At 44.8% G+C, this 13785-nt stretch overlaps 1 protein-coding gene across 1 annotated transcript in view; it reads left to right on the plus strand.

Moving 5' to 3' along the window:
- Window positions 1-4017: 4017 nt before the first annotated feature.
- Window positions 4018-13785, plus strand: part of LOC116982063 (26S proteasome regulatory subunit 8) — a 30806-nt gene continuing 21038 nt past the window's right edge. Inside the window, exons 1-3 of the mRNA XM_033035348.1 lie at window positions 4018-4137; window positions 10992-11076; window positions 12512-12583. Coding sequence (XP_032891239.1) covers window positions 11071-11076; window positions 12512-12583 — 78 coding nt within the window. The 5' untranslated portion in view covers window positions 4018-4137; window positions 10992-11070. The remainder of the gene's footprint in view (window positions 4138-10991; window positions 11077-12511; window positions 12584-13785) is intronic.

The raw sequence follows: 13785 nt of genomic DNA on the forward strand, positions 1-13785 counted from the left end.
TGAGGACCAGAGATGACAAGTATAAACCAAAGCGGAATAGAATTTTGATTGGCATGTTTAAAAAAATCTTCAGTAATGTTTACCATGGTTACAACCCACATTAGATGGACAGGAAATGCTGGAGAACCTCAGCAAGTCCAGCAACATCTGCAGGAATGCAGAAGTTGTTTGTTTCCAGTATAAATCTTCTGCTACTATAAAAAGGCTTACACCTTGAACACTAATACTTGTGTTTTCTGGATGAATTGTATCCAAATGACTAAGTGTCTCCATCATTTTCAAGTTCAAGTTACATTTATTATCACATGCACCAATTGGTACAGTGAGATTTGAGTTACGAATGAAATGAACGCAACACACGATAGAATTTAACATGAACATCCCCACACAGTGGAATCAATGTTTCCCACTGTGAGGGAAGGCAATAAAGTTCAATCATCTTCCATAGAAACATAGAAACATAGAAATTAGGTGCAGGAGTAGGCCATTCGGCCCTTCGAGCCTGCACCGCCATTCAATATGATCATGGCTGATCATCCAACTCAGTATCCCGTACCTGCCTTCTCTCCATACCCTCTGATCCCCTTTAGCCACAAGGGCCACATCTAACTCCCTCTTAAATATAGCCAATGAACTGGCCTCGACTACCCTCTGTGGCAGAGAGTTCCAGAGATTCACCACTCTCTGTGTGAAAAAAGTTCTCATCTCGGTTTTAAAGGATTTCCCCCTATCCTTAAGCTGTGACCTCTTGTCCTGGACTTCCCCAACATCGGGAGCAATCTTCCTGCATCTAGCCTGTCCAACCCCTTAAGAATTTTATAAGTTTCTATAAGATCCCCTCTCAATCTCCTAAATTCTAGAGAGTATAAACCAAGTCTATCCAGTCTTTCTTCATAAGACAGTCCTGACATCCCAGGAATCAGTCTGGTGAACCTTCTCTGCACTCCCTCTAGGGCAATAATGTCCTTCCTCAGATTTGGAGACCAAAACTGTACGCAATACTCCAGGTGTGGTCTCACCAAGACCCTGTACAACTGCAGTAGAACCTCCCTGCTCCTATACTCAAATCCTTTTGCTATGAAAGCTAACATACCATTCGCTTTCTTCACTGCCTGCTGCACCTGCATGCCTACTTTCAATGACTGGTGTACCATGACACCCAGGTCTCGCTGCATCTCCCCTTTTCCTAGTCGGCCACCATTTAGATAATAGTCTGCTTTCCTGTTTTTGCCACCAAAATGGATAACCTCACATTTATCCACATTATACTGCATCTGCCAAACATTTGCCCACTCACCCAGCCTATCCAAGTCACCTTACAGTCTCCTAGCATCCTCCTCACAGCTAACACTGCCCCCCAGCTTAGTGTCATCTGCAAACTTGAAGATATTGCCTTCAATTCCCTCATCCAGATCATTAATATATATTGTAAATAGCTGGGGTCCCAGCACTGAGCCTTGCGGTGACCCGTTTACTCCTACTCTTTGCTTCCTGTTTGCCAGCCAGTTCTCTATCCACATCAATACTGAACCCCCAATGCCGTGTGCTTTAAGTTTGTATACTAATCTCTTATGTGGGACCTTGTCGAAAGCCTTCTGGAAGTCCAGATACACCACATCCACTGGTTCTCCCCTATCCACGCTACTAGTTACATCCTCGAAAAATTCTATAAGATTCGTCAGACATAATTTACCTTTTGTAAATCCATGCTGACTTTGTCCAATGATTTCACCACTTTCCAAATGTGCTGCTATCCCATCTTTAATAACTGACTCTAGTAGTTTCCCCACTACCGATGTTAGACTAACTGGTCTGTAATTCCCCGTTTTCTCTCTCCCTCCCTTCTTAAAAAGTGGGGTTACATTTGCTACCCGCTAATCCTCAGGAACTACTCCAGAATCTAAAGAGTTTTGAAAGATTATTACTAATGCATCCACTATTTCTGGAGCTACTTCCTTAAGTACTCTGGGATGCAGCCTATCTGGTCCTGGGGATTTATCGGCCTTTAATCCATTCCTCCTTATTCACCCGTGGTCGGAGCCTTTTGAGCCCTCTGCAGTCGCCGCTACGGTGGCCCGATGTTCAGGCCCTCTCGCCGGGATGATCGGAACTCCGACGTCCGCATCAGATTTCCAGCACCTTGTAGTACACTGTTAGCATCACAGCCAGTGATCACTGTTACAACATCATCTTAGTGTTAAACAAGTGATATCCAATAATGATGTTTGCACTGATCTTCCACAGTGACCATCCCCCAGGTCTCTGATGCACTCTCCTAGCTGTTAGCCTTTTACTGCTTGGGCTTCATGATCACCCCTCCCACCAGTCCAAAAAAAAAAAAACAGGCTTAATTTATCAACCAATGTGAATGGGTGATCGATGGTTGGCGTGAACTTTGTGGGCCAAATGGCCTGTTTCCATGCTGTATCTTTAAACTGAACTAAAGATAATCACACTAAAGATAGACACAAAATGCTTCATTCAACTAGAGAGCTGTGGATTCTGAGGTTTTGAGATCTGTAGCATCTGCCATGGAGAGGGCAGGTGTTTTTTTTTTTTATTACGAGAATGAGTGATTGGGTTGTTTGGCACAGACTGTGCTGCTTCTGCAGTTTGCACCTGACCTCCATGTTATGTTGGTGCATGTATCCTGCCAATGATCTGGAGATAAGTCATTAACATTATCTTTCTGCACAAATGCTGCCTGAGCTGCTGAGCATTGACAATATTTCCTGTTATTTTAGATTCCCAGCATCTGTTTTACTTTTTGATTACAGTAGGCACTGAGGTTACAGTCAGATCATTTATGGTCTTTATCATGTGGGGGGAAGCAGACTTGAGGGGCTCCTGCTCTGAAATTCACATGTTCTTAATTAAAAACATTTTCATAAAATGTGAATATTATCAATTGGTGCTGATTTGCCTTTGTAAAAATTATGTAAGATTTATGACCTCCGTCTATGTTTTTCTATTGATAAGAATATATAAAAGGAACATTAGCAGGTGCGAGCGATTCAGTTTCTCAAGCTTGGCTGGTTATTCACATATATTTTGGTTTATCAGATCTCTTTATCAAATTCTCTTTGCTTACTTTGGTTCTCCAGTTATTATTTTCTTTCCTAAAAAAAACCTCAATGTTTGAATTTTTCTGTTGATCTAATCTCAGCATTTGTTTTATTAGAATTCTCGAACCTGATGCATCCTTTTTAAATTGTTTTTTTAAGAGTTTTAAACTGATTGTCACCTAAGCTTTGTCTTGGTTTAAGTTGTTTCCTTTGCAGTTTTGCATTTAAAAGGCAATTGTGTAGGAAGGAACTGCAGAGGCTGGTTTACACCGACGATAGACTCAGCGGGCCAGTCAGCCTCTCTGTCCAAGAGATGTCCAAATGGCTCAATTGTAATCATTTATTACCATTCTGCTGCCTGGATAGCACGCAACAAAAGCTTTTCATTGTACCTCGGTATGCGTGCAATTAAACTAAACTGAAGAAGACATTTGGACAGGTACATGGTAGAGGGACATGGACAAAATATGACTAGATTAGATAGGGCATCTTGGTCAGCATGGACGAGTTGGGCTAGAGAGCCTTTCGGTACTGTAGGACTCTATGACCACGTTTGTCATTCTTTGCTGCCCGCATTGTGTTATGAGAATGCAGGGTGACTTGGACAGGTTGGGGGAGTGGGCAGATGCATGGCAGATGAAGTTTAATGCGGATAAATGTGAGGTTATCCACTTTGGTAGCAAAAACAGGAAGGCAGGTTACTATCTAAATGGCGTCAAGTTGGGAAATGGGGAAGTACAACGGGATCTGGGGGTCCTTGTACATCAGTCTATGAGAACTGAAGAAGAGGTTTCGGCCCGAAACGTTACCTATTTCCTTCACTCCATAGATGCTGCTGCACCCGCTAAGTTTCTCCAACACTTTTATCTACTTGCACCTATTGTCTATTGTTGGTCCTGCTTTAAGACGCATCTCATTGATGAACGCGTCCCCGCTTTAAGACACGCGTTCCCGCGGACCAGTCCCGCTTTAAGACGCGCGTTCCCGCGGGCCGGTCCCGCTTTAAGACGCGCGTTCCCGCGGGCCGGTGTCGCTTTAAGACGGCGACCGGGTGGCGGAGCCCGAGTTCGGGGTGAGTGGAGGGTCGAGGGTCCGGGCCCGCGGGCGGGATCGGGGATAATGTCGGGGTTAGTGAGGTGGGGTCCGGTGGAGGGAAGGAGAGGACGGGAGCGGCCGGTCCCGGCGCCAGCTATACCGGAGCGGCCATGACTTGCACCTGGAGCTCAGGCCCGGGCCTACCCCAGGCTGCGGCACCGAGGGGCGGGCGCGACTTCACCCGGCGGTCGGTGAGGGCCTCGGTCCTCGAGCTGGAGTTGGCAGGCGGCTGGGAGAGGCCGCAACACAGGCTCGTCCTGTTCCCCGGGCCCAGTGGCCCGGTCTCTCTCCCCATGGCCCGGTCTCTCTCCCCCCTCGTCCCTGCAGCTCATCGCCACATAATTATTCCCCTTCTCCGAGCCTCCATTCTGTCTCCCTGTGGTCCAAATGCTCATCGGTTTAGTTTATCGTCATGTGGACCGAGGTACAGTTTAAAGCTTAGCTGCTCATCCCCAAAGTCCAGCGCCCTGGGCATCTGTTTCTCTGTCTGTCTCCCTCTTGTATTTAACCTCTGCTGCTGGCACATCCCCCTGTGATATTATCCTTCCCAGTGTGGCCTAAGTACCGTTAGAGTAGTAAGTACTAAGAGAAAACTAGATTTAGCTCAGGGCTAAAGGAATCAAGGGATATGGGGGGAAAAAGCAGGAACTGGGTACTGAGTTTAGATGATCAGCCATGATCATATTTTTGAATGGCGGTGCTGGCTCAAAGGGCCGAATGGCCTACTCCTGCACCTGTTTTTTTTAATATTTCTATATTCCAATGTTATAAATATGTAAGAAGGAACTGTAGATGATGGTTTACACCTAAGATAGACACACAAGGGTTTAAGGTGAAGGGGGCAAGATTAAACAGGAATTTGAGGGTTAACGTTTTCACACAAAGGATGGTGGGTGCATGGAACAAGCTGCTAGAGGAGGTCGTTGAGGCAGGGACTATCCCATTGTTTAAGAAACATTTAGACAGGTACATGGATAGGACAGATTTGGAGGGATATGGACCAAACGCAGGCAGGTGGGCCAAGTGTAGCTGGGACATGCAGGCCGGTGTGGGCAAGTTGGGCCGAAGGGCCTGTTTCCGCACTATCACTCTCTGACACTAAAATGCTGGAGTAACTCAGGGGGCCAGGCAACATCTCTGGAGACAAGGAATGGGTGACGTTTCGGGTCAAGACCCTTCCACAGATGGGTCTCGACCCGAAATGTCACCCAGTCTTCTCTGGAGATGCTGCCTAACCCGCTGAGTTACTCCAACATTCTGTGTCTATCTTTATAAATATTTTCTGTTTCCAAGATGGAAAGAGTGCTTAACATTGTGTCTGTCAATCACCACAAGTGTGCCAAGGGAATTGGAATTAGAGGACAACTGGGTTGGACCCTCGACACACATTGACTTCACTTGACTTTCATTGCGAGAGGATTTGAGTTTGGGAGCATTCATTGCAAGAGGGTTTAATAAATATTCATAAACACCTTGTATGTGTACATTGTCACTGCATTGTCACTGCCGTGATTTTTTCCAATATTCTTTCCTGAAATTACTTTTGTTAGGTAGACAAAATTGCTGGTGAAACTCAGCGGGTACGGCAGCATCTATGGAGCGAAGGAAAGAGGCCTTCTTCAGACTGATGCAGGGTGGGGCGGGGGGGGGGGGCAGGAAGAGGAGGAGCCAGAGGTCTGAGGGAGAGCTGAGAAGGGGAGGAGACAGCAAGGGCTACCGGAAATTGGAGAAGTCAATGTTCAGGCCACCGGGATGCAGACTGCCCAAGCGGAACATGAGGTGCTGCTCTTCCAGCTTCCGGTCGTGCTCACTCTGGCAATGGAGGAGGCCCAGGACAGAAAGTTCGGATTCAGAATGGGAGGGGGAGTTGAAGTGTTGAGCCACAGGGAGATCAGGTTGGTTAATGCGGACCGAGCGGAGGTGTTCGGCGAAACGATCGCCGAGCCTACGCTTGGTCTCACTGATGTAGATCAGCTGACATCTAGAGGAGCGGATGCAATAGATGAGGTTGGAGGAGGTGCAGGTAAACCTCTGTCGCACCTGGAACGACTGCTTGGGTCCTTGAATGGAGTCGATGGGGGAGGTAAAGCGACACGTGTAGCATCTCTTACTTTTGTTAGTTTGCCTGTCTCCAGTTTTTAAAAGAGAGCTGGGTCATTCAATGTTTTCTTGTTTAACTACGAACCATGCCTAATTTGCCTGAAAACCGCTTGATAATCTACCTGGCCTCACCTCGTTTGCCTCTTCCAAACTGATAATTGTCGAAACTGATTTTGCAATAAAGTAGGGTGGCACGGTTCCGCGGCGGTAGAGTTGCTGCCTTACAGCAACAGAGACCCGGGTTCGATCCTGACTACTGGTGTTGTCCGTACGGAAATTCTCTGGGTGCTCCGGTTTCCTCCCAAATTCCAAATGAGTACAGGTTTCTTAAGTTAATTGGCTTCGGTAAAAAATTGTAAATTGTCCATAGTATGTAGGATAGTGCTAATGTACGAGGATTGCTGGTCGGCATGGACTCAGTGGCCCGAAGGACCTGTTTCTGTGCTGTATCTCTCAACAAAACTAAACTAATTGCCTAAGAGTTTAAGAAAGAACTGCAGATGCTGGAAAATCGAAGGTACACAAAAATGCTGGAGAAACTCAGCGGGTGCAGCAGCATCTATGGAGCGAAGGAAATAGGCAACGTTGCCTATTTCCTTCGCTCCATAGATGCTGCTGCACCCGCTGAGTTTCTCCAGCATTTTTGTGTACCTTAAATTAATTGCCTATCTCTGCGTTGCACTAATTAAATCTGCAGCCTCTTGGTCTGTAGAGGTCAGTTCAATTGAGAGTTATCCCAAGTGATTGGGAGGGCCGTTTTTTGATTATTTTACTCAGAGATATAATTAAGCTTTGGCTAGAATAGTACCAAACTACTTAAATCAATAAGATAGACACAAAAAGCTGGAGGAACTCAGCGGGACAGGCAGCATCTCTGGAGAGAAGGAATGGGTGATGTTTCAAGTCGAGACCCTTCTTCAGACTCTTCTGAATTGCCACTGGCTTTCCGCTTAATTGTGCAGTTATTGATTGAGATAAATGTGTTGCACCAGATCTAATATAAAGCAATATATATATATTTATGTGTTTTAACGTGTGAATTGATAATTATGCCATTGCATTGTGGTCATTGTTAGAGCTACTGGGCTGTAGTTGTTGAAACAGGCCACTAAACCTTTTTCTTGTTTAGTTTTGAGATACAGTGCAGAAATTAGCCTTCGGCCCATCGAGTCCATGCTGACCAGCGATCCCCGGACACTAACACTTTCCTACACGCTCGGGATAATTTACAATTTTATCAAGCTAATTAGCCTACAAAGCTGTATGTCTTTGGAGTGGAAGGAACCAGAGAACCCGGGGAAAACCCACACAATCACTGGGAGAACGTCCAAACTCTGTACAGGCAGCACCCGTAGTTGGTATCAAACCCGGATCCCTGGCGCTGTAAGGCAGTAACTCAACTGCTGCACCACCATGCCACCTACGTTTCTAGAATGATGGAGGATTCCTTGAAGCAGATCGGGACAGTAGGCTGTGGAACTGAGATGTTGAAGACAGCAGTGAAGACTATACCCACGTTACTGTCACGCGATTTCAGAACCCTTCAGTTGAATGTTGCCCATGTTCTTTCAATTCTTTATTCATCTCCCACTTCCCAATATACTTCTAGCTAATGTTTAGTTGTTTGAAAAAACATGAAAATAGCTCAGGACAAAGCTGCTGTTTCAAAGAGATATCAGGGCTGAGCTCTTTGTTTCACTGAAACATGGCTCATCCCTGACTCTGCTACACAAGCCTGGGGGTTATCGATGCATCGTATGGGCTGTATCTAATCCTCAAGTGCGGGGAAAGGCCTGATGCCTTCTTTATGATCAATGCTTCCTGGTGCACTGATGTGACGGTCTTTGCTCAATTCGGCTCCAATGGCCAGGAATAGCTGATCATAAAACGCCATCCCCTTTACCCACAGAGGCAATTTATCTTGTTGGCAGACTACATAGCCTCCCTGTCGACATCAAGATGGACACAAAATGCTGGAGTAACTCAGCGGGTCAGGCAGCATCTCTGGAGATGAGGAATTGGTGACATTTCGGATCAAGACCCTTCTTCTGACAGTCAGGGGAGAGAGAAACTAGAGGCATGAAAAGGTACAGAACCTTCAAGATAGTACTGAATGATATTTGGTTGTCAACTCTCTTGAGAGAGTAAACCCTAATGGCCTATTCATCATCGTTGGCAAATTCAATCAAGCAAATTTCAGGAATGTACTCCCAAAATATCAACAGCGTGTCTTCTGCCCTTTGCAGGGAGCTGACTCTAGATCAGTGGTTCCCAATCTTTTTTTAGCTCATGGCCCCCTTTAATTCTTAAATTTTTCTGTGGCCCCCCTTGACATTATTAGCGGGAAAAAGGTGGCCCCCTTCATTGAACCTGTGGCCCCCTAAATCCCCAAAATTTTCTGTGGCCCCCCTGAGATTTGCCATGGCCCCAGGTTGGGAATCACTGCTCTGGATCACTGCCACACCACTCACTTCAACTATGCCTATCAATCCATTCCTAGCTCTCATTTTGGCCAGTCTGATCATCGGATAGTGCTGCTCCTATTGGCTCATGCACTGGCTGAATTACGAGGAACCAAAGGAAGAGTAATAAAGCAGTGATCTATGGAGACTGTTTACTTCAGGAATGCCTTGAGTCAGCAGACGAGAACATGTTCAAGCCCACTTTATCCAGCGTGAATGTGTATACCTCTGTCATCACCTGTTCCATCAGGAAATACATTAATAGCTGCATTCCGACAAAGATGATTAGGGTTTATCCTAACCAGAAACCTTGGATGAATTGGGAGATTCGCTCTCTGTTAAAGTCCAGATTTGACGATTTCAAGAAAGATGACTACTGTACAAGAAGGCCAAGTATGATCTGTGTAAGACTCAGAGATGCTAAGAGAGAATGAAGGCTCAATTCAATCAAGTGGAAGCCATGTGACCATGGAAGGGCCTGAATATCATCATGGACCTACAAACCAAAACCAAACCGAAATTGATGACGTTTCGGGTCGAGACCTTTCAGACTCTGAAGAAGGGTCTCGACCGAAACGTCACATTTCCTTCTCTCCAGAGATGCTGCCTGTTCCGCTGAGTTATTCCAGCAATCTGTGTCTATCTTCAACCTACAACTTGTACGTCTTTGGAGTGTGGGAGGAAACCGAAGATCTCGGAGAAAACCCACGTGGTCACGGGGAGAACGTACAAACTCCGTACAGATAGCACCTGAGGTTGGGATTGAACTTGGGTCTCAGGCGCTGCAAGTGCTGTAAGGCAGCAACTCAAACGCTGCCGTGCCGCCCGTGATTGTTGACTGAAGGAAGTTTGGAGGGTGGGGGAACCCAATCTAATTCTCCTCAACAAAGTTGCTGTAGAGGTACTTGGCAGCTTCAAGTTCCCAGGTTCATATAACAGGTAACCTAACCTGGTCCTGTGGTGATCAAGAAAATGCATCGCCTTATGTACTTCAGGTTCTGAGATGGTTTGGCATGTCCATGAGGTGTGTCGCAAACTTCTACTTGTGTGTCAGAGACAGTATTCTGATGGGATGTATCTCAGCTGGGTGTGGCAACTGCCCTGCTCTTGATCACCTAAACCTGCAGAGTGGTGAATGTCGGCTTGTCCATCAAGGAGTGTCACTTCCTACCATCCATGCCATCTTTATAGTGCGTTGCACCTGGAAGGCTGTAAGCATCATCAAAGATGCCTGCCGCTCAGACATTTCCCTTTTCTCTCTTCCACCTTCTGGGACAAGATACAGGAGTTTGAAAGTTCGAACATACAGAATTAAGAACAACATCTTTTCCCCATTGTAGACTGACTCCCGAACCAACCACCTCTTCACCCCCACCTCCCAGAAGTGCTGCCATGAACTTTTGTTCATAATTCACTTCTAACTAATTCACTTACTTCGTTATTGAACTTCAATTTTTTAAATAATGCACTACTCCAGATTGCTCCACAATCGCTGTACTGTTTGCTGTTTTGCATTTGTAATTATACTTCTTGTGATGTCTAGCATTACCGTGTATGGTGTTACTGTACAAGCTTCCTGCAGACAAGGAATTTCAATGTACCGTAATGTGTATGACAATAAACTAACCTGATCTGATGTGATCTGAAGTCTGTGTACTTTATTTAGTTGGATGGCATGGAGGAGGAAAATCCCCGTTCTCTCATGACTTACAAAAACATTTTATAACGTATTCCTCCTGAATTCTGCAGTTTGGGGATAAACAACCTTAATAAATGGAGTAAGTCAGCAAGTCAGGCAGCATCGCTGGGGAACATGGATAGGTGGCGTTTCGGGTTAGACTGCAGAAGGGTCCAGACCCGAAACATCGCCCATCAATATTCTCCAGAGATGCTTGACTGACCTGCTGACTTTGTGTCCTTTTGAGTATTAACCAGAATCTGCAGTTCTTTGTTTCTACATTGTGGGAACCTATCCTGTGTTGAAACTGATAACCATTTTGGATGGTGCGTAATTAATCTTGGAGGTTTTATGTATATAGTTGTAGCCACAGCTATTTGGATTAGTACTGCTCCCTTTTAACACTGAAAATGCCTTTGATAGCTCCAGAGGTATTCAGTGTAGTCTGAACTGGAACCGTCATTTCACACAATTATATCCTGTGCATTCAATTATAAAACTGTCATACTGTCATATTGGCTGGTTCTCTTCTTGAAAAACGTGATTGTAATTGTAATGCAAGTAATATTTTATTTCTTTTGAAATTTCCAGATATTATTTTGCTGGCTTGACAACTATAATTGTACAGAAAATTATTTCCTGTGGATATTAGCCATCAATCTCCTGCACCATGAGGGTAAGTTTTATTCCAACACATTTGTTTTCATTTAATTAACATTTGTAAATATGAGCTTTTACTACAGTTGAACATTGTGGTTTCCTCCTTTTTAAATTGAATTATCTCTTAAAATAGTGACGAGTACAGCATTTCGAGATTATTGCTTTTAACAGCTAGATTGGAGTTAGTAGCTCCACATGTATTATTAAGCTACTTATCTAGCTTGAATTCCCTGCAGATGTGCTGTTTTGATATTAGTTTAGAAAAACCTTGGATGATAGAAATTTGGTGACAGTTGCAATTTGTGATCCTTTTAATTCAATATTGCACAGGCAACTGAACCATCCCATCACCAACTAGAGAGCGGCCCTGATCTACAACATTGGAGACCCTCAGTTTATCTTTTATACTGGACCGGACTTTATTTTGCATTAAATGTTTTTCCCTTTGTACACATTGGACGGTTTGGTTGTAATCATGTATAGTCCTTTCGCTGCCAGGATAGCATGCAACAACAAAAAAAGGTTCTTCACTGTACCTCGATACTATGACAAGAAACTAAACTATCAGCTATATATTGTGTTGCAGTTCGAAGTCAGAAAGCTGCTCTAAGTGATCTAAATATTAGGTCTTTGTGGATAACTATATTTATATTGCAATTGATGGTACTTTTAGAATATATTTTTAGTTGGAGGCAGTGTTCATTCTTGTCTTTGTACAGAATTTAAAAAAAATGTAGATAATCAGTTTTGAACCCTGCACGTTTTGATCCAGCTCAGAGAGTGTTTGAACCTAGACTTAAAGTTTGAAAGAAGATTTTATGATTGGGGAGAAAAATGGAAATAAAGGTGCAAGGAATTGCTACTATTCTGTTGTTGGCTCAAGTTTGGAAGCGGGAACTTTTCTTTTTCTTTTTAAATATCAGATAAAAGTTACAAAATGGCCAAGAACGAATGTGCACATTTATAGCTTTCCTCATTTTTTTCTTGCTTGACACTAAAAGTTCTATTCCCTTTTGGTGGTATGTGCAACTTGGCCTAGAAATCAAAGTGCTGGAGTAACTCAGCGGGTCAGGCAGCATCTCTGGAGAACATACATATGTTTCATGTCGTGCCACTTCTTCAGATTCTAGATTGGAATCTCACCCCCTCTGAACGCACAGCCCTCCGGTCACTTTCTGTAGCGACACTCCCAACATTGTTATTCTTCCAGCCCTATGATCTTGTTTACCCAAGTTCTGCTCTTCTCGGCTAATTTGCGCAAAAAGCTTTTGAATTATTTCTTTAGCCATGTTTGCAAACTCAAGAATAGTTAATCTATACTTTAATGTACAGAACTCTGAAATGTTTTCAAGATCATCTGCACCACCATCAGTAACTTGTGGAACCTTTCTTGCTCTTGCATCTTCTTATTCTCTCGATTTTTGGTAATTTTGTCTGTACTTTGGTTTTAGATGGATGTGGAAGAAGGAAAGGGAGGGACAGGCCTCCGCCAATATTATCTATCAAAGATAGAAGAACTTCAGGTGATTTATAATGATATAACCAGACTTGTATGACGTTTGAAGAGAGAAGTATCTTTATATATTTGTTATTTGCAGAATCGAGGAATAACAAAGTAACTTGTGTAAATTTGTTGTAGACTACATTTTACTTGATATAATTAAGGCACAAAATGTGTATAGTTTTAGTCCAGTGGTATAGCACATTATGATTTATTTTTCATTTTGATAATGGCCTTTGTAAGTGTAATGTCCATATTCCCAGTGTGATAGATTTTCAAATATGTAGAAATTTATTTATGCAAAAGTCAATAAAATTAGTATATTGATGCTCATCAGAAATACTGCAGAGTCCCGGATACGCCACAGAGTCCTGGTGGGAGCAGTGTCTCGGGGAAGAGCAGGCCTGGGAATCTTCCCATCTCCCCAGTTTGACAAGGCCAAGGGGAAGGTGAGGTGCAGGCTGGTCCAGGAGGAAGTGAGGGCAGTTGTGGAGGAGAGGTGTACCAGAGCAGTTGGATTGAGGCAGCAGGGGGCCTGGACAAGGTGGGAGCAGGCCATGGACCGAAAAGTCACATGGACTGAACTATGGCAGGCTGAACCACAGCGCATCAAGTTCCTGGTCCAGGCAGTGTATGATGTTCTGCCCAGCCCATCGAACCTCTTCATCTGGGGCAAAGCGGAATCTCCAGATTGCCCGCAATGCTCAGGCAAGGGGACGTTGGAGCACATCCTGAGCTGTTGCCCAAAGGCTCTTGGGCAGGGCCGGTACACATGGCGTCACGACCAGGTTCTCAAACCCATTGCAGAAGCCATCAGCATGGGAATCAGCAGCTGCAGACGAGAACGCCCCACCACCCAGATGATCACCTTCGTGAAGGCCGGAGTGCAGCTGCCAAGAACCACAGCAGCCAGGAATCCGTCAGGAATCCTGGCGACTGCGCAAGACTGGCAGCTTTCCGTAGACCTGGTGAAACAGCTGAAGTTCCCACAGCACATTGCCACGACCACCCTGAGGCCAGATATCCTCCTGGTCTCAGAGGCGACCAAAAACATCGTCTTGTTGGAATTGACTGTGCCGTGGGAGGACCGGCTGGAGGAAGCCCACGAGAGGAAGATGGCCAAATATGAAGAACTGGTCATAGACTGCCGCAAGCAGGACTGGAAGGCAAGGTGTATGCCCATCGAGGTTGGCTGCAGAGGTTTTGCAGGGCAATCGCTCTACA

The sequence above is a fragment of the Amblyraja radiata genome, chromosome 16 (assembly GCF_010909765.2).
Source record: "Amblyraja radiata isolate CabotCenter1 chromosome 16, sAmbRad1.1.pri, whole genome shotgun sequence".
Lineage (NCBI taxonomy): Eukaryota > Metazoa > Chordata > Chondrichthyes > Rajiformes > Rajidae > Amblyraja > Amblyraja radiata.